Source organism: Pelmatolapia mariae, linkage group LG12, assembly GCF_036321145.2.
Source record: "Pelmatolapia mariae isolate MD_Pm_ZW linkage group LG12, Pm_UMD_F_2, whole genome shotgun sequence".
In the NCBI taxonomy this organism is placed as follows: Eukaryota; Metazoa; Chordata; class Actinopteri; order Cichliformes; family Cichlidae; genus Pelmatolapia; species Pelmatolapia mariae.
The window spans coordinates 31026664-31054532 of NC_086237.1; the positions used below are offsets into that span (position 1 = coordinate 31026664).

Sequence of the window (27869 nt, forward strand, 5' to 3'; positions counted from 1 at the left end):
AATGTACCAATTTTGTAACCAAAAGGAAACAATACTTAACTGACATGTTTTTCGTAGTTTTATCAGTTGCATTAAAACTAAAATCGGGCTGAAACCAGCCATATGGTGCAGAGTGTGTGGAGAGAGGCCAAAGACTGAGTGAACCAGCTATTAAAGAGTGGCCACATCCACAGTAAAACACACAGAACAGCCAAGTAAAGGAAGCAACAACGAAAGCAAAACAATATACAATGTGATGCAAATATGTGAGTGCAGGCAGCTTCCTATAGTTCAGCAGGTGGTTATGTCTATGTTTTATACGTGTACAAAAAACAGAGGACTGTCTTTTATTGAAGACTGGTTGTAACTAGTTTATTAAGTGTTTTAAAGTTTCAGTAATAATAAGGTTTTAAAAATTGCTCATTTTTATCATCAGAGTGAAGGCATGACGAAAGATTTTTCCCTTTGGCTGTTTTCCCTGTCAAAGGGAATCAGTGAAAACATGAAACAGGAAGTACTTCCTCTTAGGCTTGTATGATGATTGAAGTTAGGATTAAATGTTTCAGTGGACCACAAGATTTTCAGATCATGAAGATGGACATAACCCATTTCAACTTCTAGCCATGTTGTGATGATCGAGGACGCCAGAGGTTACACCAAGTCTACAACAGTACTTTTTTAAGGAAAAAGGGAAAAGAAAACAAAATGTTTAGTCTTCATATAAAAAGGAGCTATTAGATATGGAAGTTTGTTTCTGACACCAAAATTATTTATTTAAAAAATAAATTTGAAGGTATTTTTTTCAAAATGTAAGTTTCTCATTCAAACTTATAAGTTGAAATTTTGAGATGCATAACTCGAAATTTTGACTTGGACAGTAATAAATAATTAAATACTTTTTTAAGTTTGTTGTATTTTGGCAGATCTGATCTTCCATAAGAGCCATAAACTAGCATGAAGTTGCACATGCGTGGACAGAGTTTGACGTGGGACATTGTACTTTTGTGTCGTGCTTCCATTAAATTGGGGTTTCTGTTGAATAATGTCCTTGCCTTCTGCTCTGCCATTGTTGTCCACTTCTCATTCATCTCCTCACGCAGCGCGAACAAAGACACGTCAGCCTCGCCCTCTGATTGGCTCCCTGCCGGGGCCCCGCGACGCTGCTGTGCCGCGAGCTCCGCCACAACAGATGGACCTCTCGCGCTCTCCTCCTCCTACCAGCTTCTGGATGCACTGCTGCACGCGCCCCGCTGATTGTGTCCAACGGCAGGAGAACGAGCGACTTGTCCCAGGAGTTTTAACGGCTAACGCTCAGTTCAGGAGAAACGACTGGATAAACGACTGGAAGACGGAAGAAAAGGACCGAGGAGACCTATGTTAGGTGAGCCGTGAGAAGACTTCCAAAAGTCGGCACGAAGCAGACAGAGGGGTCGGTGTGGCTGAGTAGGCTGATCACGATGATGTGTCTGAGCGGTAGATGTGGCGATACGGGCTGGCTGCAGATGGATTCTTTGGTTGCCTGTATAAAAATGAAGTCTTAGTGTTTCGACAGCATCAAATGCAGGACGATTTGCAGATTTATTTATTTATTAAAAGCGCAGGGGACACACACAGACTAAAAACCTCGAATATGAGGCATTTTTGAGGAAACAGGGCACCAAACATGATGCCCTAGCCTAAATCTTGAACAGCAAATGATAGGACTACCCCACTGGGTCTCTACCAGAGTGTGCATAAAGATGTGTCCTTAAAACGCGTTACATAACAAGAAAATAGGGCCGAATAGACGGAGGCAGTGCCAAAAAAAAGTGAATATTAATGTGCACTCACTTGCCAGTATATTGTAAACTGCAGTTTAATATATACCAGCAATACATCCATCCACCATGGTGGTTTCTGGTGTTTTTAAAGTGTTTCGTTGACGTTTGATTTCAACTTTTGGGTAATTTTAAAGATGAAAAAGAAGAGGTTAGGCAGCAACGAATTCGTAAAATGATCGCAAAGTTAGATAAGCGTAAATCACAATGTAAACATTAAAATTAAATGTTTTCACAAATACTGGCCCATATTTAGTTTTGGTAGCTAGTACCAGTCAACTTTAGGTTTCCCTTATTGATTTGTGTTGAGTTATTCTCTAAAATTTTGACCATTAAATATATCAAAATGGTCTTTTCAAGTTCCCATAGCCCTTTCTGACATCTCAAATGCTTTGACTGCCAGTTCATCTGGACGCTTTTATCGTTTTTGACACCATCTTAGGAAAGTTTTAGCCTGGTGTTTACGGCCCTTGCAATAGTCAATGCTTATGTGATCAGTGACAATCAATGACAACACAGCCCCAGTCTTCACCCGAACAATAGCTAGATAAATACCCACACACATACACAATAGGCCACTGTTGGACATTTAAAGTTATTTTCTCAGAAATTTGAGTTAATAAGTCAAATTTTAAAATAGTAATCCAAAATTATGACATGTGGGTGGTTAAAAAAAACAAACTTCTATAACAGACTAGGCTGAAACAGAAAACTAATTTATTTTCCTTTTAACATGCCATCTTTCCTGCAGCAGTCTCCCTCTGTGCTCCTGCTTTGATATATAATTAAAATCTAGTGCCGCACACACATTTGTTCAGGAATCGGGAGGTGCAGTGATAATTGTGGTGTCACTTTTGAAGACACTTGGAACAACAATGGCAAACCTTAACTTTCTGACCCTCAAGGGGAGCAATTAAATGGACTATTAGTGACAGAGAGCAAGAGAAGTGAAGGGGCATCCACGCAGGAACGTGGTGATCAGAGTCCATAGAAAATCAGTAAGAAAACCATAAACCTAAAAAAAAATTCAGGTAAAACTCTAACATTTCTGCCTTCCCTCTTTGCAATTTTTTCCAGAGCCATCCTCTCGGCCAAAGCAGATCACTTGGGTTGCTGGTTTGGGCCCACAAGTTATATTTTTGATACCCCTGCACTGCATAATAGACATTAAATTGAGGCTGTCGAAGCTCTGATATAGCCGATGATATTGATGTGCAGAGCTGGTGAGACTGTGATGTTTAAAGTGGACGTAAAACCAATTTGGTTTAAGTTTTGAACAAAGTGTCAGTGTGTGTTTCAGCTCTGAAAATGTAATTTCATTGTCTCTACTTTTGAAGTTACGAAAGACCAGAGTGCTGGAAAATTACACCAAATTAAAGAGCACCAAATTTATACCGAGCTCTATGTACTTTGAAGAACTGTAACTAGGAAAATATTTGTAACATGGTTAAACTTTGCATGGCGTCATTATTTCACAAAAAAGTGGGTGTGCTTTGATTGAGGGCGATGGGAATTTCTTCCAGATTTGATTGACTTTATGTGAAACAAACCAGCAGCTGATAAACTTTAGCTCTACCATCTGCCGAAAGGGAAGAAAAGCGCCGTCTTTATCTGGAATCTGGGAGCCATATTCGGATTCGAGTCATGCTTCACAGTGTTGTTTTTTTTTTTTTGTTTTGTTTTTTTGACAAGCCCAGTAAGCCTAACAAGGAGCAGGAGAGATGAACAGACACACACACACACACACACACACACGCGCACTATTTTTGGCTCAGTGTTGTGAACTAGTTTCGGGAGCTCAGATGTTTTTGGTGTTGCTATGACAATAATGACAATAGCAAGGCAGAGCAGTGGTAACGTGGAGGCTGAAGGCAGGGGAAGAGGACAGGAGCTATTCATCGAGCATTTCAGCCAAAGACATTGACGGAGGAGGTTCAGAGGGAGCAGGGCAAGAGGGCAGAAAACAAGCCGGGGGGGGTTTGGAGGAAGTTGTGATCCTGGTTTGTAATAGTGTGTTAGATAGCCTCTAGTCTTTCACAAGGAAACATGAAGCAGCAAACTGTGAACAGAAAGCAGCAGAGAGCAGAGTTACTGTGGTACAAAAATGCTGAGGCAATGATGAGACATAAATACATAAATATATATAGAAAGAGGGGGAAGATGGAGGCTGCGGGTTGACTGAGGTTGTAATGAGGCACAGGGGGATTTCAGACGGTCGATTAGCTCTACATTTGGACACAGAAGAGCACTCCGATCTGAAACAGGACTAGGTCAGCCGTGGGTCAGTCTGGCTAGATTTATATGCTGCTGGCTCTGCTATTGCAGTCACAGCATCCTGCAGAGCATTTCTACTAACACAAGAATCTCTTGTTATAACAGACAAAAGTGATCAATGGTTTGGAGATGTTTCAGTTAAACAGGGTAACTGCATTGAAATCTGGTCATGATATGAGCATGTTATGGCCTGCTATTGTAGAGCTGCCTTATTTTGATAAAAAAAAATAACACGTGAGTACTCTGCAGTGGGCTGCTTATGATTGTTTGGAGCTTTAGCTTTGCATTTCCATTACAGTCATATTTTTTGATACGTTTACGAGTTCTAAAACTTAAATGGTAAATGGCCTGTATTTATATAGCGCTTTACTAGTCCCTAAGGACCCCAAAGCGCTTTACATATCCAGTCATCCACCCATTCACACACTGGTGATGGCAAGCTACGTTGTAGCCACAGCCACCCTGGGGCGCACTGACAGAGGCGAGGCTGCCGGACACTGGCGCCACCGGGCCCTCTGACCACCACCAGCAGGCAACGGGTGAAGTGTCTTGCCCAAGGACACAACGACCGAGACTGTCCAAGCCAGGGCTTGAACCGGTAACCTTCCGATTACAGGGCGAACTCTTAACTCTTGAGCCACGATCGCCCCAATATAAATATATAAATTGTTCACTTTTTTTTACTTCCAGAGTAAGAACTTGAAATGGAGCGAAAAAGGAAAAAAAAATCTGTTAAACATTTTTAGACCTCTTTTGAAACTTTGAATCACATTTTTTGTTTGTGCAAATGAAACACATTAAAAGTAGACTAAAGTAATAATAAAGTTTATAAAATATAGCAGTCTAATAGTTTTACAATAGTAAAAGTGAATTTGAAGCCCAGCTGCAGATTAGTTTTTGCATCAGTTTAGCCATCGCTATCATAATTCAGCAAAATGAAAAGAGTAAGGTGCCAGGTAAACTAAAAATAAAATGTCTAAAGAATAAGTGTTGTTCATAGTAGAAGTGGGGTCAATTATCTAAAGCGACAGACAGTACAGAGGTGAAGAAGAGAGTGCAGCCAGGGTGCAGTGGGTGGAGATGAGTGAAAGGGAGGGTTTATAAGATGGTAGTGAGATGTACTATGATTATAGTTTGTAGAGAGTGACCCTGAAAAAAAAGGAGGCAGGTGGCAGAGTTGAAGATGCTCTCACTCCCAATGACTGACCAATGCTGTATTAATTTCTAATAATGTATTCATTATAAATGGATACTTCAGAAGGACAGCTTAGGTCGAGACAAAGTTGGAGAGTTAAGGCTGAGATGGATTGGACATGCAGAGGAGGGACAGCGAATACACTGAACAAAAGATGGTGAATATGGAGCCTGCCAGGCAGAAGGAAAAGACCACGGAGAAGATGGATGCAGTGAAAGAGGACATGTAGAGGGGCAGGTGTGATACAGGAGGATGCTAGAGGCAAGGTGAGATGGAAGCATCTGATCCACTTTGGCAACCACTAAAGAGAGCAGCCAAAAGAAGATAATTTGTATTCATCTAGTTTTTCATTCGCAACCCCTGAATTAAATAATACGTTGCCTCGTATTAGATCATCGACGCTGCTCTAAAATAACAGCGAAAAGAACAAAATGGGTGTCTCACCATGAATGAGCAGTGAGTATGGCTCACATTTTTAATGTTGCCCTCTCAGCAGCGTTAAAAGTGGCATGTCTGAGTCGGTCTTTTTCTCTGGAGCTTGAAGTCTCATGAAAGAAGGATTAATTTTGTTATCAGATGCCAGTTTAGTTGGCATAAAGTTTACATTGATCTCAGAGAATTATGGCATTGTTTTTGTGTTGTCAGCTGGCCACGTGTCCGTCGCAGACCGCTGCCTTTGACCGTGATAATAAAGGCTAATGTCTTCCATTGTGTAGGTCAGTGCTTAGCTTTTGAGCTCTTGACAGGGCTAATATAGGTGATGAAATATTGATAGCCCCTGGCGTGGGGCTGAGCTGATTGGCGTTAAATATTTAATTTGCCCACATTAACTGAGGCTTTTTATTTCAGAGATTGACAGCCTCAGCTTATTTTATCAGCGCTGCGTGTTCAAGCTGCTTCTGTTTACACTAAACTGTGGAAGTATGTGCCTGATCCAAGAGTTTAAAGATTGATAACAGGGTGAGGCTCGTCCACGTGTGTGTAAGCGGATTATTCATTTGTGCTGCTTGAATTGAGGAAGTTTTAAGCTGTGTCAGGACCAGTGTCGGCTTCCTGTGTGGCTGATTGAGTAAAGGAGGAAGTGATTTAACGGAAGGGGAGCACTTCCTTTTAACGTCCCCACTCTTCCCTGTCTGTTCGCAGTCACGTTCAGAAGAAAAGACCCTCTTGGATCACTGACACCTGCTAATACCTGAGGATACAAACAGAATCTGCCTGCCTATAACTTTGGCTGCCTCTCCTCATAGGCAGCTTCTTCTCTGGTGACCCAACAACAACTCATAGTCTTTACGACGGTAGGATCCATTGTTGTCTTATAATACATTTATATATATATCTATTCTTAATATTTCATATTTTTTTGGCTGTTATGTTACAGAGGCACTGGCTATGTAACAGGAAGGTAGTTTAAACCGAGGCCTTTCAACTAATGTCCAAAATGGTTTGGGGTGTTTCAGCCTGTTTACAGTAAATCATGTGTATTTAACGCTACTGTGGGGAGTATGCTGTAAACAGGGGTTAACTGTAACTAATTAGCAGTAAAACCACTTCAGTGTTAACACAAAACAAAAAAGTCTACAGCAGGTATGGGTAAAGTACACACCTGGGCCTAGAATCAGCCTGCAGACCACCTCAGGTCACTCACAGTTGCTCTAAAAGGAATATGAAAGGAGGCTACACACGCGTTTTCTTAAATATACATGAATCATACAAATTTAGAGTTTGTTGCAAATAACAATGGAGCAGTAATAAGCTGTCTCCAGTGAATTGCTTACCCAGTAGAAGGATTCAAACTCCGTCTTGTATTGTAGCTGGGAGTCTCTGTTCTGCTTCGTAGTCTCAGTTAGCTCACCCACTTGAACCATCTCTCTGCCTCCAGCTCGCCGAGGCACTCCGCAGTAGAACAAGGACTACTGTCAAGGAGTCTCTGGGGACTGCCACAAAAGTGACCTGATCATCTTACGGGTAGAAAAACAAGAGACAGCAAGGGATGCAAAACAAACAGCAGAGGAATAGCAGCTGTAGGTATAGCTGTAATTTCGTAGGTCATCACTGTTGCATAGTGTGGACTTAAATGTTACTTAAATCTAACACAGTGTAGGTGTCTTGAAGAGTGAAGACTAAATTGTGACCTGATGACAGATCTAAGTGTAAAGTCACACAGATATTGAAGCTGTATTGTCAGGTCATCATGAATGTCTAACCATTTTTTTTTTTTGCAATGTCTGCCTTAAACAGGTTATCATTTAAACCAATAGGATTCATTCTCTTCAGAGGCTAAGCTGAGACCTGCAGTAAATGTTGTTTCAATTCAGTTGTGACTTATTGAAATATGTCACTCTAGAAAAAAATCACGCACATTGCATGACAAAGCAGAGGTCTTTCTACATAAAGAGGAAAATCCCCAGAAGAAAATGTGTTTTTAAGGTCTATGTCAGCATCAGTGATGACCCTGTGCAATCATATTATGTATTTTTTGCTATTATTATTAAGGTCAAAGGTTAAAAAAAAACTATCATTCTTCATTGAAATTTGTTCCAAAATATCCTTTCTGCTTGTCTCAAAAACACAGGGTTTGGTTAGAGAACCAAAGAGAATTCTTATTTTAATTACTTTAAAAAAAGATGTTTCTTATAGCATGGGCTTGTTAAGTAACTATCATGAACTTTCTCTTTGGGGAACAACTTTTGTGGGCTAGGCCAGAGGTCATCACTGATTTTAGACCTCAAAGAGTTAACCATTTTTTTAGGTGGGGTTACATTTACTCAACCATAAAATGTGTTTTTGCTCATGAAATTGCTAAAACGGCAGTAAAATGCTCAATTTCGTGTTAAGGTGATTCATAGCAAAGATTCATTGCTTCATCTACATGCAAACTAATCTTGGTAAGTGCCTCTGACTCCAAAGGCCTATTTTGAGGAAAAACCCTGCAACAGTTGCATCTTTAATTTTTGGTCTTCATGTTCTGAGGAAAAACAAAAAGAAAAGAAAAGTGTGCTATATGGCAGATGAAGGCACATAATGTGTTTTGCCAGTAGCATGCTCAGAGATTAATGTTTAGGCAGCTGAAATAATTTGCAGCAGCAGGTGGTCCATGTGTCCTGCACCTGTCCTTCATCCGGAGGTTTCTATCCTGCCAAACTCACACAGAAACACTGTGTCACTCAGCAAAGAGGGAAGGAAAACTCTGCAGGGTGGTGGCAGAGTGCCATTTAAAACAGCTGCATGTGCAAATGTGCAGCGTTTGTTTATGTGAAAGAGCTCACAGGAAAGAGAAAATACATTGTAAGACGAAGAAGAGAATGAGGAGAGCAGCTGCTCCCCTCATTCACATAGTATATGTTTTGATTTAGTACAGGGACACAGTGGTGGTGGTTTAACTATCTTAAGGGAAGTAGTTGCCAGGAAAGCAGATATCATCTTCTTGTTATTGTTTACGGTCTGCAGCTCTGCCTCCTCCTCTTCCTGCAGTCACTCTGTCACTTCTGTTCTGTGCTCGCTGCTGGTCATGAGGAGTCATGAGACATTAACTCTGTGTGCCTTCTTTGTGTCTCAGCTCCTCTCATGCTCGCTGAGAATGGATGATACACAGTACGGGGTTCAGATCGGAGAGAACAAGTTCGTCAGCAAGTAAGTCTTCCATCCCGCACTGTTTCTCATATAAACAGACATATACATAAGTATGTTTATACAGATTATAAACTCACAGTAAGTGACAACAGGGAAACAAATGAGTAGCCTTTATTCATCTTTGGTATGTTTAAAAAACATTAATTTAAAAAAGACGATGTGAAATAGGGATGTTTGTGGTTTTAAAGGTTTCAGCCTGTTAACTGTTTGCAGTGTTCATTATCTGAAATCTAGGTCTTTATTTATGACAACAAGTATCCCTAATACCAAAGAAACTGTGTGATTTTTGGCTTTTGAAGTCTGACCAATCAGTTAATAAAAATGATAAATAATGCACACTGAAAACTATTAACATTTATTTTTCTCCATAACATAAAGTTACAGTTACTCCGCCTACATGCATATACATTCACTTGTATTGTGAGACTCCTATTTAGGGTTTCAGTATAGAGACATTGAAATATTAAGGGAGCAGGACTTCACCTGGTCCTGAAACTGCTTGTCAGTTAATTGTCAAATTACATTTGACTTCTATAAGCATACAAGACACGATATCCTGCCAAGATGACTGAATAATAAACAGCAGTACACAGATCATGTTAACAGTCACTCACAGGGTTAACACAGAGACAGGAAATCACACACTTGCATCTACTGAAACCCCAAACCTCTCAACAGAAAGCCAAATCAACATTTTATTCACACAGCCAAAGATAAATATCTTTTCTAAAGTTTTTAATGGTGGCTTTATTAAGCTGATGAGAAAACATCAATTGAAACTGAATCTCAGCCTTACCAAGAACAGACATCAAATGCTTCTCTTTAGACATGCTTCTTATCTTACTACACCAAGAAACTGCTACACCCATTTTCCTTCTTCCTCTGTCTGTACATTAAAAAAGAAATGAGAGAGCTAATGAAAGAAAGGACGGGATCTGAAAATTACACATTAATTTAAGGTTTGGGTGGGTCACAGAATATTGTCAGATCTGAGATTGGGCAGTTTGTGAATCTCAGGGTTAAACAGGGTTGGAATTAATGTTTCAGTCTGCCCCTGCATAAAGTACACAATAACACTAATCCAGCAGCAGAGACTGCCCTATCTTTCTCTAAACATATATGACGTTTTTTTTTAATTAGTTCTTTTTATTTTCGGTCTTACTGACATTAACATTAACAGCATAGTAAGAAATACTTTATTTTCCCCAAAATTCAGGAAATTATACCAAAAGACAACACAAATAGTCACTAAACAGTACTCACAGAGTTCATAAATCAGGAGTTGGATGTTCATTTTCCCAAAGGGTCACATAATGAATCAGGAATGTTGTGGAGGGCCGTACCAGCATTACACAGGAGGTGAAATATTACTACATGGCTATATTACAACCTGCCCCTGCACAGTGGCATAGAATTACTTTGTAGAATAGTTTTCTTTTTGTTTGCTCATCTCTCAGCTGCCTTCAACTCACCACCATAGAAACTAAGTGAAATCCAAATTTACCAAAGTGGTGATTAAATGCCAGAAATATTGTCAGTGCAGTGACCTGTATCCAGTGATGTTAGCACCAACTGGTTTTCAGATATATTTGCGTCACTCCATTAGTGATGATGTTATGCATTTTTGGGATGCATAAAGATCCCCAAAATTTGATCTAGTGTTGTTAAAAGTGTTTTTACACTATGTTATAGAAATGTGTGCACGGTGCATGCAGAATTACAGCTGCAGGCACTACGAGGTGGTAAATCAGTGGGAATCTCCTTAAAACTTTGTTTCCTTCCAGTGATTTAACTACTTCTGTCTTCAGGTCAACAGTCCTGTCACATCTTAAAACTTACAACCTCTATTATGAAGGGCAGAATCTGCAGCTGCGGCACAGAGAGGTGAGTAATTGCATCTCTCTGTTTGTGTGTGTATGTACTCATGTACAGTGTGAGTACACTGTGAGTGAGTACAGAGTGAGTGAGTGAATGTGTTTAATCTTATTTTATTGTTTTAAATTTCAACAGAAGAACCTGAATGTGTCGAGGCTTCATCCCTGCTTTCACTTTTGCTCTTAATTTATCTAATATAATATACCCCACCCATTTCACCCTATATCCCTAAGGAGTAACAACTGTCCAGTCCGTGTGTATTTACTGTATATGTGTGTTTGTGTATATTGATCAGTATTCGTGTCTTCCAACAGGAAGAAGAGGAACTGATTGTTGAGGGCTTGCTGAATATCTTTTGGGGCCTCCGGCGACCAATCAGGCTACAGATGCAGGATGACCACGAGCGAATCCGGCCGCCCCCCTCCTCCACGTCTTGGCACTCGGGTTGCAATCTGGACAGTCAAGGGTAAGAGCTCCAGACAGATCCAGTTACACCCCAGTGACCGGAAATGGTGATACAGAGAGGTCAGCGAGGGCAGATATAGATTTTATCTAGTTTGTCCAATGAAAGACAAGCAGGTATTTAATGTTTAAAAGTGTGTAATTAGGGTTTGAGATTTAAATCCATGCAAATAGAGTTTAATTCCTAAATAAGATACAAATTGGCAGCTTTCCATAAGCAAAAGTGACTCTTTTAAGCCACACTTCTGGTTTAATTGAGGATCTTACTCCAAGCTATTGCAAATCAGTCCATGTCAATAGGCTCTTAGTGCCATTTTCAGCGCTCCCATTTATCAAAAGAAGCTATTCTTGCTCCGAGGATAGCAGGCCTCACAGGCATAGAGCTGCCATTTGGATGTTAACATGAAAACAACAACAAAAAACTCTCATAAGTAGCCAAATTGCTGTGAGATTCTTCTGAAATTTGCTTGATTATGACAGGAAACATTGTCACAACTCATAAATAAAAGAACAGCTGCACTGGCAAAGAGGAACAGCAGTCACAAGTTGAAACTAACCAACCCAGATATGACGTATGTTAAACAGCAGGTTAAAAATGGCAGCTACTACAGGAAACCTAATAATAAGACTCACCACCACAGTCAGGACAGACCAGCATGTCGATGGCATCACAAACACATACCAAAGTGAAAAAAGAAAAACTGGTGTTCTCAAGAAAATCTCACAAACTAATTGAGATCTCCCTCTAGATTCATACATGGTGTGGAGGGAGTTTTAGTTCAGCTGTGCAGACCTGGACTGCTCTTAAACTTAATGGCTTTACAGTTTCTTTTATATATGAAAGATTCTAGTGGCTGTTAGTCCACGCTAAGATCAATATCAGGATAATAGTTTTTTGAGAAACTGCAGTTTATGGTCATAAATACATGATGGGAGTTATCATTTGAAGGTGCAGTTTTTATCTGAAAAATATTTTTAGCTGTATGTTTACAGTTTTGACAGTTTGCAGTTCTTCTCCTTCACCCCATAAATGTACTCTCTCCTGTTCCCTGTTTGAAGTTCTCCCACCACCACAGATGGTCAACAGACTCAGCAGAGCTCGCCCACAGTGGAAGTGACGCCACCTGACAGCCAACTAGAGGACAACGGTGTGACTGAAGAGGAGGCAGAAGGTAAATTTTGGACTTTTGTTTTATACATTTATATTTTAAGACTTCAGTCATTTAGATTTTAAATATTTCAAGCTGCATCTACATGGTTGTAAATAACCAATAAAGTAAGAGTAAAATATTAAGCCAAAGGTGTAAATTAGAACAAAAAAAAGCCAGTACAAGTGTGAGTGTAAGAGAAATATGTAGAGTTATTCAGATTATTACACGAGCCATGGCAGAGCTTCAACTTTTACTTTGATTTCAAAGTCTAAAGGAAAATCTTTTTAGTTCCATCTGATATATTTCCTATCTAAAAAGGAAATATCAGAACCACCGTGCCACCGTGGTTAACACCGTTGCCGCACAGCAAGAAGGTCCCGAGTTTAATTCCGCCATCAGGCCGGGGTCTTTTTGTGTGGAGTTTGCATGTTCTTCCCATGTTTGCGTGGGTTCCCTCCGGGTACTCCGGCTTCCTCCCACCGTCCAAAGATGTGCAGTTTGTGGGGAAAGGTTCATTGATTAGTCTATATTGCCCATAGGTGTGAATGTGGGACTGAATGTGAGCACGAATGGTTGTCTGTCTCTGTGTGTTAGCCCTGCAACAGACTGGCGACCTGTCCAGGGCATACCCCGCCTCTCGCCCTATGACAGCTGGGATAGGCTCCTGCACCCCCCGCGACCCTGAAAAGGATAAGCAGATGGATGGATAGATAGATTTATCTTAATTTGAATGTGTTTGCTCACACTTCTTTCAGTATTTATAGATTTTTTTGAGCTGTTTCTCAGTTTTTTGCTACCTGTTCTTTTGGTTTTACTCATTTGAACTGTACATTACTCTGTAGGCTATAATGAGGATCGAGTAAGCAGCCTCAAACATCAGTCATTTACTAAGAATATTTTTTTTTTAAACTGGCTGCATCTTGGCGAAAAAAAGTTGGATCGCATTAAGATGAAATGAAATTAGCTATAAACACATTTTTAATTAAAATGAAAATTTACACATTAAAGCGAAAGACAAAATTTGTTTACAGTTCTGTGTAAGTGATGTTTATTTCTAAAACTCTGGTTTTCTTTCACTATTTTGTGATCTTAGCTTAGGGCTAAATGAAAATGTTAAGAACACTGAATAATAATCAGTAATTTAAGGTGGTTCAACATTTGATTTGACAGAGGACAGTGAGAGCTCCGCTCAGCTCCTCAGGACAAAGAGCGATGCCGGGGTCTTAAGGAGAGGCCAGCGAAGGTCGCCAAGTGACCAGAGGAAAATCCGACGCCATCGATTCTCCATCAACGGACACTTCTACAACCATAAAGTAAAACTTTTAAAAACTTACAGAATAATCAAATAAAATTCATTAGGTTAGTTCATTTATGTGACGCTTTAAAGCAAATGATTTGGGAACAGGTTTTAGTTACATTTTTCTTGAGAAAATGTGTTTAAAAGTGAAAAGAGTAAAAGTTTTAGCTTCAACAATTTTAACTGAACCTAAATTAATATTTAAAATATTAATATTTAAAATGTTTTTCCATTCCATCCTCAGACAGCAGTGTTTACGCCTGCTTACGGGTCGGTGACTAACGTTCGCATCAACAGCTGTATGACCACGCCGCAGGTGCTACGAGTTCTCCTTAATAAGTTCAAAATCGAAAACAGCCCAGATGATTTTGCACTCTATCTGGTCCATGCTAGTGGAGGTGAGTTAAGACTTTAGCCGTAGTCCACTAATTTTATTTTATCTAATTTATCATCTACTTTTAGACTTTTAGTTTTATTACTTTTAAAGTTGGAAGTTTTTGCATTATTCCTGGTGGTGCAATCAAATCTGAACTAAAGCTAAAACACAGAGCTTCTCTATAAAGCTTCGTAGCTGAAAATGCTGCGTCAAGATGAACAGGATCAACCTTTTGGGTCTCTATAAAGCTTATAATTTATTTTTATTTTTTTTAGAGGCTATGATATTTGGAAACTCAACAGAGAATCTGTGTTGTCATTATTCCATTTCTGTTCACTCACTGGGTTTTCTGAGCTGAAAGAAACACATTGCAGTCAGTAATCAAACAGCAATTAGCAGAAGTGTAACTGAAAAGTAATGATGCTTTCAAAATGATGATGAAGATGTTTGATGAGATTGCAGATTATGTTGTGGTAACAAATGGCAAACTACCCCACACACAACTGAGTGCTCTTGCTGTTTGTTTTTGATTAAGTTCTGCATCAGATCCAGCTGTAAAGTCTGAATGTCAGTGCTAAATTATTCATGAACTAGTGGCTATGTGGTTTACAAATATGGATATGTGTCATGTAGCCCAAAGGCAAACAATGTGAGTGAGGACATTGTGTATAAAATGTGTTACTGTTATTAATCCATCACTCCATGTATGTTCTGGTGTTTCAGAGCGAGTGAAACTGAAGCGGACTGACTATCCTTTGTTGCTGAGAGTCATGCAGGGACCGTGTGAGCAAGTCTGCAAAATTTTCCTCATGGAAGAAGATCTCGGAGAAGAAGTCACATATGATGTAAATCACCATTTTCTTTTTTCATAGCTATAAATGAACATGTATTAATTATTTTGCAGTTACTTTTTCCTTGTAAAATGAATAAAGTATATGCACGAGTATTTGCACTTGTGTTTCCAATATTCAATTATCTTTTGAGATTTGGCCTTAAAATTCTCTTTGCTTCCACAAGGTGGCGCAGTATATCAAGTTTGAGATGCCTGTCCTCCAGAGTTTCATCACCAAGCTAAAGGAAGAGGAGGACAGAGAGGTGCAGAAACTCAGGAGAAGGTATAAGAAATACATTTTAATCTGTCCTGGCATTCAGTAAACATAATCTTAACATCTTTAACTTTTATGAGCTGCAATAAATATGAAAAGTGGAGGCCTACAAGCTATTTTTAAACTATTTTTAGCCCACCACCTGCCCCCAGTCTAATGTGGATGTGCATGTGTTTTTATTGGCTCTTAAAAAAATCCTCAGATTTGGTCCTCCTCTGCCTTCATACTTGCAGGTATAACTATCTTCGGAATATAATCGAGAAGCAGCTCCAGTGTCTTCCAGAGGGGGCAAAGTGTATGTGATCTGCTCATGGTAGGGCCCCTTAACCCCACACCAAACTGTCACCACAGCTGCCAAGCTGTGACCAAGAGAATGACCAAGAATCAGCTGACAAGAGCAACAAGTACATGTTTCACCAACTATCCTGCTCCTCTGAAGTCCTCCCTCAGCATATCCCACAATCAGTCAGCCCACAGTTTGCTCTTTCGTGCACGTGTTGAGTGTGACCATCTCTGTGATACTGAGAGTCATGGCAACACACACACTTTTCTTTTCTTTGCTTTTCTTTACCATGAACAGAGCACTCGGACAAACGTCTCCTGTTTGTGTTTTTTAACCATTTTTTAGTCTGTTAGCCTGCAAGATGAGGCTAAAATGTAACCTGTCTTCTGCCTTCTCTGCAGGAAATATTCAAAATCGTTTTAAAGCACAAATGTCATCTTATAGTGACTATATAGGTTTCTCCAAGCACAAAACACACAGAGTTGGTGGGATACTTTGAAGCTGATGTAAACATTTAGGACCTTTTTCATTTCATTGATGTGAAATCTTTTTTTGCCACTGAGAATTTCACTGCAGGCTGTGACTGTGATAATGCAGTTACACACAGTATTTGGCATTTTACGTGCAGGCAGCATGTAAGACTGAGAATCACAGGGAACAACCATCCTGTAAATGTGGAGTGGTCTGACGGTGACAAAAATTAACCTTACATATTTCATTAAATTTAATGCATAAACAGCCCAAGTGAAAGAGTATGGAGAAGTGATTCCTGCATATCAAGCCCCCAAAACGTCAACTGCCGTGTTTATGTTTGGTGGCACCGGTCTTTGTCCTGCTCACTGAGTTTTAAATGAGATCTGGTGAAGTTGAAGCCAAACTCTCAGCATGAAGTTAGATCCAGAAGTTCCCCAAAATAACAGACTATTCCTTGGAATAATGCAACTTTTTTTGAGCTACTTGTTTTGTTCCTAAACACATTAATGTCTTACTCTAAAGGTTTGCCTGACGTTAACCAGATTGCACAAAATCTTTATGTTTTGTTTTCATTTTGGTTTAGGTTTTTTTTAGTTTTTTTGACATCTACATCCAGCAGAGACAAGAAGCACAAAACGATAATCCCACAAGACTGTGAATTTTACGGAGAATGTTTTTAAACGTACGAATGAGCATTTCTAAGCAGTGCAGTTTGCCTCCACATGTACAGCACTTTGTCTCCTTCCGCCCGACAGTTCAGTATTTCTGACACGCAGTGGACGACGCCCCGAAGATTGTGTGAGAGCATGCATGTTGTGTTTTTAGTGACTCCTAAGACTTGCCTGCTTTTGTATTGTGTCTTTTACAAAGTAAAGAAGAAATTTTAGCCTTTAAAGTGTTAACTCTTGCCACTACTTTGTGGAAGTTTTCGTACAATGTTTGTTATTTAATAAAAAATTTGTCTGGGGAAAATGAATTTGTAGTCCTCATCCGTTTTTGTTGCAGTCACTGTTACCTAACGATGCTGAATTCGTTTGCAGTGGCAGATAATGGCAGAAGCTTCGGGAGAGCTCGCTGAACGTTCTGGTTTGTTTACTCAGAGAGTTAAATAATTCAGATAAAATTAGAAACGCAAATGTTAAGCCCGCGCTCTCAGGTATTTATGCGTGATGTCGGCAGCACCAGCAGCTTACTGCACAGTCAGCCAGTGAGGTGATTGAGATTGTCTGACGGATAACAGGCTGGCCCTGAAACATACTTTCCCACAGACAAGAAGAGGAGTCTGAGCTGTGAACATCACTTTTGGCTTCAGCTTCCCAAAGAGGAATACCATCCAAATCTCTGCCACACAAAAAAATATTAATTTAGCAGGTAAGACTTTTTTTATTTCTATTTATTTCTCTTTTTTCTTCATGTTACTAATTTATATTAAAATGTGGGATGTTTATTGTATGAGGCTCAGTGAGTTAAAGCCTTTTTTTCTTATTTCTGGGATATTTAAAAAAATATTTGCACAGATCAGAGCTTATCTCTAGAAAGTGTAGCTGTAATCTGAGAGTCACTGGATTATTCTCAAACTAATTGACCCAGTGTAATTATAGCTCGAGTTACCTTGTAAGAGGACACAGATTAGAGAGTGTACACCGTCTGTTGACAGAGCTAATGATGTCATGGTCATATAATCAGTGGTGGGAGATGCATTTCATTTCTTTGTAAAAGAATTAGTAGTACTATACAAAGTAATGTAATATAAAAGTTGCATACAGCGTACAAAGACTGTGGTATTTGTCAAATCCTATTTCTCAAGCAACACATGGTAGTACTAATTACAATTAATATGAATGCATCTCAAGGTACAAACAAGGATTATAAAAAATAAAAAGTCAAATCTAAGTTCTCTTTTAATCATGGATACTTAATAATAATAATAATATATAAAACCAACCTGGATTTATAGACTGAATGATTGATAAAAGATAACTTAAGTGGAGCAGATTATACTTTGCTTTAAATTGGATTTAAAGTTTGAAAAACAGAGGTAGTTATGATTCAGTGATAGCGATCCTTATTAGTGGATTGGTGTTATCGATGCTCTAATATGTGAGCTATCCTTCAGTGACGCAGTTGGTCAAGGTGGAACTGCTTTAGGTGTTTTAAATACTGGAGAGTATTTCTTAAAACTCTATAACATACTTATTAAAATGATCTATTTAAATCCTCATCCAGAGAAGACGTAATTAAAATAAAGCTGCTGAATAAAAGTAAAAAGTACAATATTTCTTTTTAAAATGTGTCAGAGTGCATGTGCAAAGTAGCATTAAAAAACCCACTCAATGTAGTCATACATACATCAAAAGTTTACAGATTTGAGTAAATGTTTTGATGCAAGCGTATTTCTGCCACAGAAAAACAGAAATTGCCGCCCACTTTTATCTCAATATTTCAACATGATTCAATATTTCAAGTTGAGTTATTAAAATTTTGAGATACTTTTTAGTGGCACAAACAAGTCACTAACTCTAATGTTAGTCCTCATGTTCACCTCATTACTGAGATTATTATTAGATACAGGACCTGCTTAGACTTCACAGTACTTAAAAATACACTTGTCCTACCACACTGTATATATATAGTACAATCTTCACTAATATTTTGTTAGTACTGATTATAGCAGTGACATACTTAATGCAAGATGTTTTTACTAGGTTTTTGTTTTTTTGGAGTTTACATCATTTAATATTGGATATTTTATAATAATATATCAATAATATTGTATTTATGGTGCATAGGCTACACCTAAACCTCATATATATATATGTAGCCTGGATGTTTGTTAATACATTATTTTTATAGCCTGTGTCATATTTCTCTAATTCTTTTTACATGGTTAGCTTATGTCTTAGCCTGTCCATAATTTGGGATTAGGTCAAAAATAGTCAGATTTCAGAATTAAGAAAATATGAATTCCATCCCAACAAAAACGAGCTAATCCATAGATTTAGAAACAGACCCCATCTACAGGATCCTAACTGAGGTGCATTAGAAAATATGAGTCTGATCTGTTCCCTTGTCTGCTTCAGCACTCATGCCACAGTGCTTGTGTAAGATTTGTTTCTCAAAGCTGGATTAAGAGCAATGATCTGTGCTGTTCCTAATTCATCAGCAGTGTAATAATACCACACAGCAGGACTAAAGCTGCACTGAGAACATCTCATCAGTGTGTTTGTGTGACTTCAAGAACCTTTCCATTTTATATAATGTATAAAGTATAGTTTTAAAAAAATAAATTGCTTTAAGTACTCACCAGTAATCCAAGTAGTAATAATGCAAATAAATATTTTCTCTTAAAATAATTTAAAAGAAATCCTTGGTTGGTACTTGTTGGGTAATTTTTTTAATATGTATAGTCTAAAACGGCAACAGCAGAAACAAAAATGAGATTTTCCTGTTTATAATAACAAAATGAATACATAATTTTTAAAATGCCAATGACAGAACAAAGCTGAGCAAAAGAATTAACAACACAACTGAAAGATGATGTAACATGTAATAGAAGTAAAAGCAAGTCTATAAAAATGTAAAAGCGGTTACTAATGAAGTTCATTAACCTCATTAACCAGTTCAGTCCTAATAAAGTTTCTATAATCTTATTTTGACAGGATGAAAATCACGTTGGAAATGCACAAACTTTCCACAGTGGCCCTCTGTGTGCTGCTCCTGGCCACACTGTTACCCGGATCCGAGGCCCGCCGTGGACGTGGAGGTGGTGGGTTCAGCCGAGGAGGAGGAGGAGGCTACAGCCGGGGGTGGGGAGGTCAGCCCTACAGACCACCGCCTGTCCAGAGCAGTGGCCCCAGTGCCGGGAAAGTAGCTGGGGCAGCTGCTGCAGGAGCAGTAGGAGGAGCCATGCTCGGATCTGCCTTGAGCCGTCCTGGGTATGGGTATGGGTATGGGTATGGCGGAGGATTCGGAGGATATGGTGGATATGGTGGATATGGAGGGTATGGAGGGTATGGAGGAGGTTATGGATACCCACGATACGGAGGTGGTTACGGCTATGGCCCCCGCCCTGGCTATGAGCCAGAGGGCTCTGGTGATGTGGAGTACTACACCGGAGCATCCAGTGGCCCAATCTACAACAGCATCATTGTTGTCATTGGCTCCCTAATGTCGCTGCTCATGGGCCACTGGGTGGCATTCATGTAGCGCTGGAGACGAAGCTGAGATTTACAAACACACCAGAAAAAACCCTCCTTTCAAAAATAACCCATCCTACTGTAAAGGGGACATTTTTAAAGTCACAGTTCACCTGAAATTTGAGTTTTCAGAAATAAAAACCTGTTGCCAATTTGTTTTGTGGACACTTCAGTGACCCTGTGTGAGGACAATAAGAGGAGTTTGACTTATCAATGTGACACCATTACACTGAATATGAAAACACACGGTCAAAAATCATTATTAAAGTCACGAAATGTAATCTGATTTGATGTGATGTTGCTATCCTGTCCCATTTTTGACTTCTTTTAATGTGGCCACTGTTTTTATACATTTGGTGATGGCAGTGATGGTGATGACTACAGTCTGTAAAGATAGAGCAGGAATTAATTAGATCTGTTTTAAGTTAAGTCTACCTCAAGGAACAATGTCAGGATTAGATGTTAATGTCATTTTCTAATTACCAAATTTAAATATTTTTTTCATTGTTACATAATTTCGCCTATGCTGTATATTGTATATAGGTTATATTTTTAAGTATTGCTTTCATTGACAATGTTTGCATAATTAAATTAAATGTTTTATGATCATTTGTAGATTTTATTAAAGAATGCTCTTTAATATTTAATACTGCTATGAATGTAAAATAAATGTGTGATATAGCTTCGTGTTGACATTTATTCTCCATGCTAACCGCATCATTTTAGATTATTTTAGATTATTATTAAGCCTTAGGAACCTTTGTAATCCTTTTCAGACTGACGTCAGTGACTTTGTTTCTCATTTGTTCTTGAGTTTCTTTAGATTGTGACACGGAGCATTGTGTTATGAGGGCAATAATCGGGGCTAAGTGTGGCTAGTGAAACTGAACTGAGCTTTCCAAAAAAAATGTGGTTAATCAAAGTTAATTTATAATCTAACAAGGAGAGGCAATTACTTTTTCACATGGTTTCAGGTCGTTTGAACAGCTTTTTTCTTCCTAATAAAAGAAATCGTCATTTACAAACTGCATTTTGCATTTACTCGGGTTTCTTTGTCTAATATAAAAATTGATTTGATTATCTGAAACATTTAAGTGTAAAAATCAAAATAGTGCAATTATTTTGCAACAGCACCACAGTTATGTCTGGTATTTTGTGCACCAACACACTGGACCTACAGTTATAAAATCAATAAAAGGTCAACGTGCAGACGGCCAGCTTTAATTTGAAATGCTTAACAAGAATATTGCATTAACCTTTATGGAGCCGCAGCCATTTTTATACACGGTGCCCTATTTTCAGGGGTTCATATTTAATTTGAGCTGATAAGTGTTTGCTAGTTCTTAATTATTTCTGTAATGAAGCAGGTTAAAGGTTTAAATGTGGCATTGAGGGAATCGGTACAAGTAAAATAGACCATTCTTTACAAAGCAAGTCTATCAGAGAGACCGGGACCATTAGGGGTCCAAATCACACAGTTTGATAAATTTGTTAGGGATCATTGAATGTCTGGAAATCTACAGACTAATACGGAGCTGAATGATCACATGATCCTTTAAATGGGAAAGAAAAACCCATCACAACATCTAGCTTAGTGTAGCATATTCCCCAAGAGAAAATTATGTCATTACCCAACACAATAATGGTGTGGAGGAGGCCTGGACGGGCTCATGATCCCAGATTTGGAGGTGCTGGATGGATACAATAACATATAAATGCATAATCCAATGCTGACTCTACTTTTGGTTGTAAATGAGTAACACAAGTTTTTCATAACACTTATGCTACGAGACATTGTCACTTGCCAGCTCCGAAGCAATGAAATATCCAGAAGTACAAGTTAGTAAAGCTATTCCGTTTATTTAACATGACAAGGAAAAAGTGCAAGCCTTTAGGATTCATGAAAACATTCACATTCTCCCATAAGAAACAACCCTTTAGCTCATTTTGTTTTACAGTTACAGGAAAAGACTTTGTAACCATTTTAATTTCTTCTGTAATCACAAGTCAGCTATCTGCGCCATTAATGTTTGCTTTATATGAAGCATAAAGTATAAAATAAAGTATAAAATCTCAAAGCAGAAGTCAGCACAAAATAAAGAAAGGATTACAGGTTCCTTTCCACCAAGTTATTTTTCATCTTATCATCTTTCATCTTTACTTATTCATGAACATATTCTCCATAATGTCAAATGAACATCTCAGTGCAGCAGCACAGGTACATTGCTGTTAAGTAGCATCAGTATAGCACTTGTAACTACTGCTAAAAGTCTTTGAAAGCCCATCTCCAATCCTTCTACACCTCCTGTACTCCCGTCTTTTGGCCCTTCCTGTCTCATGTACTTCATGGAGTAAGCCATGTACAACTCCAAGCATCTCCTGGTTTTCACCTGCTCGATCAGTGCCGGGTAGCCGATCTCCACAATGCTGACCGTGTCATCATCTTCGGGCTGATTTGGAGGGCCTGGACTTGTAGGGGTAGGGGTCGAGGGGTTTTCTGTGGCAGTGTCGTTGCTCTCTGATGTCACAGGAGTAGACGTGTTAGTTTTGGTCATAGCTGTGGCAGTTGTAGCTGGTTTGTTTTGGGGCTTTTGAGTTTTCACCGGCAGAATGTCAGACCTCTTCATACAGGCATCCATGTAGTCTTCATAACTCTGAACGGGTTGAGTAAATACGGCATGTCCTGCTTTGTCGCTGCGGTATTCAGTAGTATTGGTATTAGTATTGGTATTAGTATTTTTGTTAGTATTTCTATTAGTTTTGGTTTTAGACCCATGGTTCCTGTGCATGTACTGTTTGTAATAATACTCCTCTTGAGGGCTGCGGACATTAAAGTGAGGACGGGGGAACTGTCCTAACCCATAGCCCAGGGCCGTTCCTGCCACCGCACCTCCAGCTGCAGCTACTACTGCACTGCGAGCAAACCCTCTGGATTTCTCAGAAGGACCATTACCTCCATAACCTCCTCCATACCGTCCATAACCTCCTCCATACCCTCCATAACCTCCTCCATAGCCTCCATAACCTCCTCCATACCCTCCATACGGAGAACCTTGTCCCGGATACTGGTTAGGGTTGCCTGCTGCACCTGGTTGTCTGGGATAATTGCCTTGCTGCCCAGGACTGCCCTGATTGTTTTGTTTTGGATGGCCACCCTGAGGGGTGGAGTCTTTTTTGGGTTTGTATCCTGTATTGGTGCCCGAAGAGACTTTTTTGCTGCCCGAACTTTTTCCTCTCCCTCCCCTTCCCCTGGTCAGCGAGAAAGGGGTATTAAGCAAGAGAAGTGACAAACAAAGCATGGACAATGAATAGAGCTTCATCTTCACTCTGTGGAGACAAATATGAGATAATATTTAGAGCATATCACTTTTAATTTTGTGCTTATGTAGTGTTAATATCACTTTATTATTTTAGTTTTAGTGCTAGAGAGCTGTTAGCAGCAGAAACCTAAAATCATACATGTCTTCTTCTTTTGGCTGCTCTCTTTAGGGGAAGATCGTCTCCCTCCATCTTACCCTATCTCTAGCATCGTCCTGTGTCACACCAACCCTCTGCATGTCTTCCTTCACTAAATTCACCAAATTCAACCTTCTCTGTGGTCTTTTTCTATTCCTCCTTTTTGAAAGCTCCATATTCAGCACCTTTGCTCATGTGTACTATGCCTCCTCTGCACATGTGCAAACCATCTCAGCATTTTTTTTAAAAATTTGTAATTGTGTTGGAGCAAATTAGGAAGGCTGGAGCTGAGACGCTGACAGCTGCAATCAGTCATGTATGCACTGGATTTTGTTTTGCACAGTAGAAAATTCACTTTCTGAGGTGCATTTTTGTCTGATTGTTTCATCAATCTCTGTGTTTCCGGATTGTATTTTTGGTGCTTAATTGCCACTTTTGAGATGTTAGATTTGCAAGAAGGCAAATGAGCAGCTTAGACATGTGGAAACACAACAGGGTTTCATTTTTTAGGCTTTCAGTCACAAAAGGAAAACTGAATATTCTCCTGAGAGTCTGTCAATGTCAGTGCTGATAGCTTTATGATGCAGAACCTGAACCTTGGAGGCTGTAATTAGTGACATCTTCACAGTGCTGTGTAATGTCAGTGTTGAGTACTCCTCAAGCTGTTTATTGAGTTGCAAATCACATCACAGAAATATGATACTAGAAGTGATGCTGAGGCAGTGTGATCATGTAACGATGGAGGGTGTAGTTCAAACTGTTGTTATTTTCTCATCTGTTTTGCTTGTTTTAATTGAAAGAACTGTAATGAAAGCTTGATACGAGCACATATTTATCACCTTGATCTTCGAAATTAAATACAAGTATGAAAATGAGACAGGCAGGTGGATAATCAAACAGATATTATATTGGAGGATAAGTAATGTTTATTAAAATGATGAGGAACTGTAGATGATGAAGGTAGTTTTTATCCCTTATCTTAATTTTGTTTTCAACTATCAGAATTTTAAAATATCTTGCTTCCAGGACATAAATATGTACAATGCATTGAAAAAGTATTTACCCCCTTCCTGGTTTTTAGGTTTTCACATATTTGTCACACTTACATGTTTCAATTCATCCAAAAAAGTTTGACATTAGACAAAAATAACCCAAGTACTAAGTAAGTAGTTAGGGGGTTAAGCATCTATGGCTCACTGTCCTGCTGCATCACCCAAATGAGCTTGAGCTTCAGGGCATGACACTCTCCTTCAGGATTTTCTGGTAGAGAGCAGAATTCAAGGTTTCATTAACTACAGCAAGTCATCCAAGTCAAGAAGTAAAGCACGCCCAGACCATCAGTACCACCACCATGCTAGACCGTTGGTACGATGGACTTTTTGTGAAATGCTGTGTTAGTTTATGCCAGATGTCACGAGACTCTTCAACTTCTATCCCGTCAGTCCACAGAATATAATCCCAAAAGTCTTGGTGATCACAAAGATGTCTTTGGCAAATGTGAGATGAGCCTTTGTGTTTTTTTTGCTTAGCAGTGGTTTTCTCCTTGATGCCATCTTTGCACAGTCCTTTTTATTGTTCAATCATGAACTCTGACCGTAACTGAAATAAATGAGGCCTGCAGTTCTTTAGATGTGGTTATCCAGTCTTTTGTGAGCTCCTGGATGAATCGTTGATGTGCTCTTGGAGTAATTTTGATACACTGGTTCATTGTAACCCTTTCCAGACTCATAGATGTCAATGACTTTGTTTCTCAGCCGCTTCTTTAGATCATGGTGTGTTGCTTTTTGAGATCTTTTAACCTGCTTCATTTTGTCAGATACCATCGATTTAAGTATCACATTGATTTTAAAATCTTATTGCTTACTTTTAAAATCATAAATAATATCGCGCCTAGTTATCTTACTGATCTTCTCAGCCTGTATATTCCTAGGAGAGCACTGAGATCATCAGGCCAATTGCTCTTGGTGCAACCTAGATCACTGCAAAGAGCAGAGGTGACTGTGCTTTCGCTCCACTTGCACCTAACCTCTGGAACAATCTCCCACAAGCTATTCCTGCATCTGACTCGATCCAGAATCTCGATTGAAAACTTATATATTTGGTTTAGCCTTCCTGGCGATCTAGAGTACGCTTCTTGTAAGTGTGCTCTCATGCAACCCCTTTTCTTCTGTTTTGTTGAACAAGGTTTTGTATTGATTTTACTTTTGAAGTTTTATTTTGATATCTGCTTATCTTGTATGCTTGGTTAATCAATGCTTTCCACCTGCTATTTGCATTTGTATTTTGCTACTGCTTTTAGTGGATTTTGTGAAGCACTTTGGTGTACCTCTGGTTTTAAATGTGCAATACAAATAAAGTCGTATTGTTTGATTGATTTGATTGATCAAAGTTGATCCATGATTAAACAAGGGGGTTTGATAAGCTTTTTAAATGAAATCATCATTTAAAAACTATACTTTATATTTACGCCGGTAATCTTTGTCTACTATAAAAATTTGTTTGTTAATCTGAAACATTAAAGTGTGACAAATATACAAAAAAACAAACAAACAAACAAGAAAATTAAGAAATAACTCTCATAGGAGTTATATACAATTATATATGAGCTAACGGGTGTATATTAGCATGTTCACATTTTAAATGACAATAAAATATATTACTACTAAAAATTATTTTAGCTGTCTGTCCAGTTGTTTGTAATGTGTTACCACAAAATTGAATACTACTCAGTCTATTGTCAGACATGACGTTGAAAAACCACAAATCCTTGTCTGAGAAGGTGTGGCTTTAAAAAATATATAAAGAAAAAGAAAAATCCATCAGAAAGGCGCCTTAGTGGCGCTCCAAAATGGATTTCCGCTGTGTATCAGCCTGAGAGGCATGATGCTAATTGATCAGTATCTGAAATAATGGAATGAGCCATCGTTTTTGCAAAACCACACAGGGAAGGGGAAAAAAAGTGAAAGTAAGAAAGAAGAAGGAAAAAAGGGCTGTGGACAAACTGGAGAACGAGGGTTTATTTAACTATTTATCTGAGCATTTTTGGATACCGAAAATCTTCCCACACACAAATACCTGCTTTTATGTACTTTAAAAAAACAAAAAAACCCTGTTGTTTAAATTATCTTGTCAGATCTTGTTATAGGTCGTGTTTAACAGTTCGGCTGCTGTGACACAGCAATTAAAATTAAGCCTTATTTAAATTAATTAAATTAAGTTTTAGGTTTTTTTTAAGTTGTGCCAAAAAGCGATTGTATTTAAATAGTTTTAAATGACTTGTTTACCTTTAATCTGTGAAATGTACGTCAAGCATATCTGTCGTGAATGATCCCAAGCTATTTTATGCCATTTCTACCATGAGTTAAAAGATTAAATTGGTTTTTGGCAAAGCGACCTTTATATGTTCTTTATTTATGAATGTTAAACACTCACTGTTCTTCAAGAGGCCAGCTGACTTTGTAACAAATATAATATAATAGCTATATAAAAATATTTTAAGTGGCTAAAAAGGAGTGGATTGATTATAAATTATATATTAAAGACTTGCAATAAAGGTATTTTCTTTATTTTATACATAACCTCCTCGGTATGGTAAGCATTTTTATTTGTCTCAAGCTAATACAGCGACTAGTGATAACTAATCGATGATTTTTGCTTTAAATACTTGTAAAAACGGGTTTTTTTTAACTGTATGTGATGCCTTTCCCTGTAACTTATTGTTAAAGAGCAGCCGCGATATGGGAGGCAATAACAAGTTGCCTGGTGGATGGTTTGTTCCTTGAAACAATTAAAACATATGTTACATGTTGTTAGAATTTATTTATAACTGCATATTAATGCAGGGAATTCATATTAAAAGGGGAAAACTTCACCGGAACACGCCCTGCAGTAACCACTGCCTGATACTCGGTTAGATAAAGACTGTTTACTCAAGGTGGCGTGAACTGCTCACAGATCACAGGTAGAAACATTAATTGCCCTACTTTACCTACAGCCTCACCTGTGTGGTGACCGTGAGTTAGATGAGTTTCTTCCTCCCTGTTTGTCTTCGATAATGTTCCGGCGGCGCTCGTACCTCTCCGGTTATGGTTTCAACTGTTTCATTTCTGTCTGACATATGCCCGCACGAGAGATGTGGGTCGCTTAGAAACAGATGATGGGGGCAGGGCTGGGGTGGAGTCAATTCTCGGCATCCACCGGGGAAATGGAAATGGAAAAATAATCAAATAAGGGCCCACAGCCAATCAGCAGCGAGAGTTCAGTGCGTGTACTTACTAATGGCTCAACTTTTAAGTGTC

General features: G+C 38.8%; 3 protein-coding genes across 4 annotated transcripts; 2 read left to right on the plus strand and 1 right to left on the minus strand.

Moving 5' to 3' along the window:
• The first annotated feature begins 999 nt into the window (after window positions 1–999).
• On the plus strand, window positions 1000–21145 carry LOC134638368 (ras association domain-containing protein 2). 2 transcript variants are annotated; one of them, XM_063488876.1, is made up of 12 exons: window positions 1001–1360; window positions 6409–6560; window positions 8822–8895; window positions 10704–10779; window positions 11085–11236; window positions 12292–12404; window positions 13554–13696; window positions 13925–14078; window positions 14780–14901; window positions 15074–15171; window positions 15396–17290; window positions 19579–21145. In XM_063488876.1, exons 3-11 carry the CDS (start codon window positions 8843–8845, stop codon window positions 15463–15465), a joined length of 981 nt encoding a protein of 326 aa, XP_063344946.1. In that variant the 5' UTR covers window positions 1001–1360; window positions 6409–6560; window positions 8822–8842; the 3' UTR covers window positions 15466–17290; window positions 19579–21145. The 2 variants fall into 2 exon arrangements, with proteins under 2 accessions (XP_063344947.1, XP_063344946.1); XM_063488877.1 differs by lacking the exon at window positions 6409–6560 and having other exon boundaries at window positions 1000–1360.
• sprn2 (shadow of prion protein 2) lies at window positions 19580–20125 on the plus strand. The gene has a single exon (XM_063488821.1). The coding sequence runs from the start codon at window positions 19580–19582 to the stop codon at window positions 20123–20125; it is 546 nt and encodes a 181-aa protein (XP_063344891.1).
• Window positions 20456–27675, minus strand: LOC134638367 (MAP7 domain-containing protein 2-like). Its single transcript, XM_063488875.1, has 2 exons — window positions 27572–27675; window positions 20456–23442 (listed from the first exon to the last, which is right to left on the minus strand). Exon 2 carries the CDS (start codon window positions 23433–23435, stop codon window positions 22317–22319), a length of 1119 nt encoding a protein of 372 aa, XP_063344945.1. The 5' UTR covers window positions 23436–23442; window positions 27572–27675; the 3' UTR covers window positions 20456–22316.
• Window positions 27676–27869: the final 194 nt, after the last annotated feature.

Bases quoted from the DNA above. Each gene is read 5' to 3' on its own strand.
- LOC134638368 (XM_063488877.1), top strand. From the start codon at position 8,843: ATGGATGATACACAGTACGGGGTTCAGATCGGAGAGAACAAGTTCGTC. The intron at 11,237-12,291 runs GTAAGAGCTCCA...CCCTGTTTGAAG, and splicing joins TGCAATCTGGACAGTCAAGG to TTCTCCCACCACCACAGATG. The intron at 12,405-13,553 runs GTAAATTTTGGA...TTGATTTGACAG, and splicing joins GACTGAAGAGGAGGCAGAAG to AGGACAGTGAGAGCTCCGCT.
- sprn2 (XM_063488821.1), top strand. From the start codon at position 19,580: ATGAAAATCACGTTGGAAATGCACAAACTTTCCACAGTGGCCCTCTGT.
- LOC134638367 (XM_063488875.1), bottom strand. From the start codon at position 23,435: ATGAAGCTCTATTCATTGTCCATGCTTTGTTTGTCACTTCTCTTGCTT.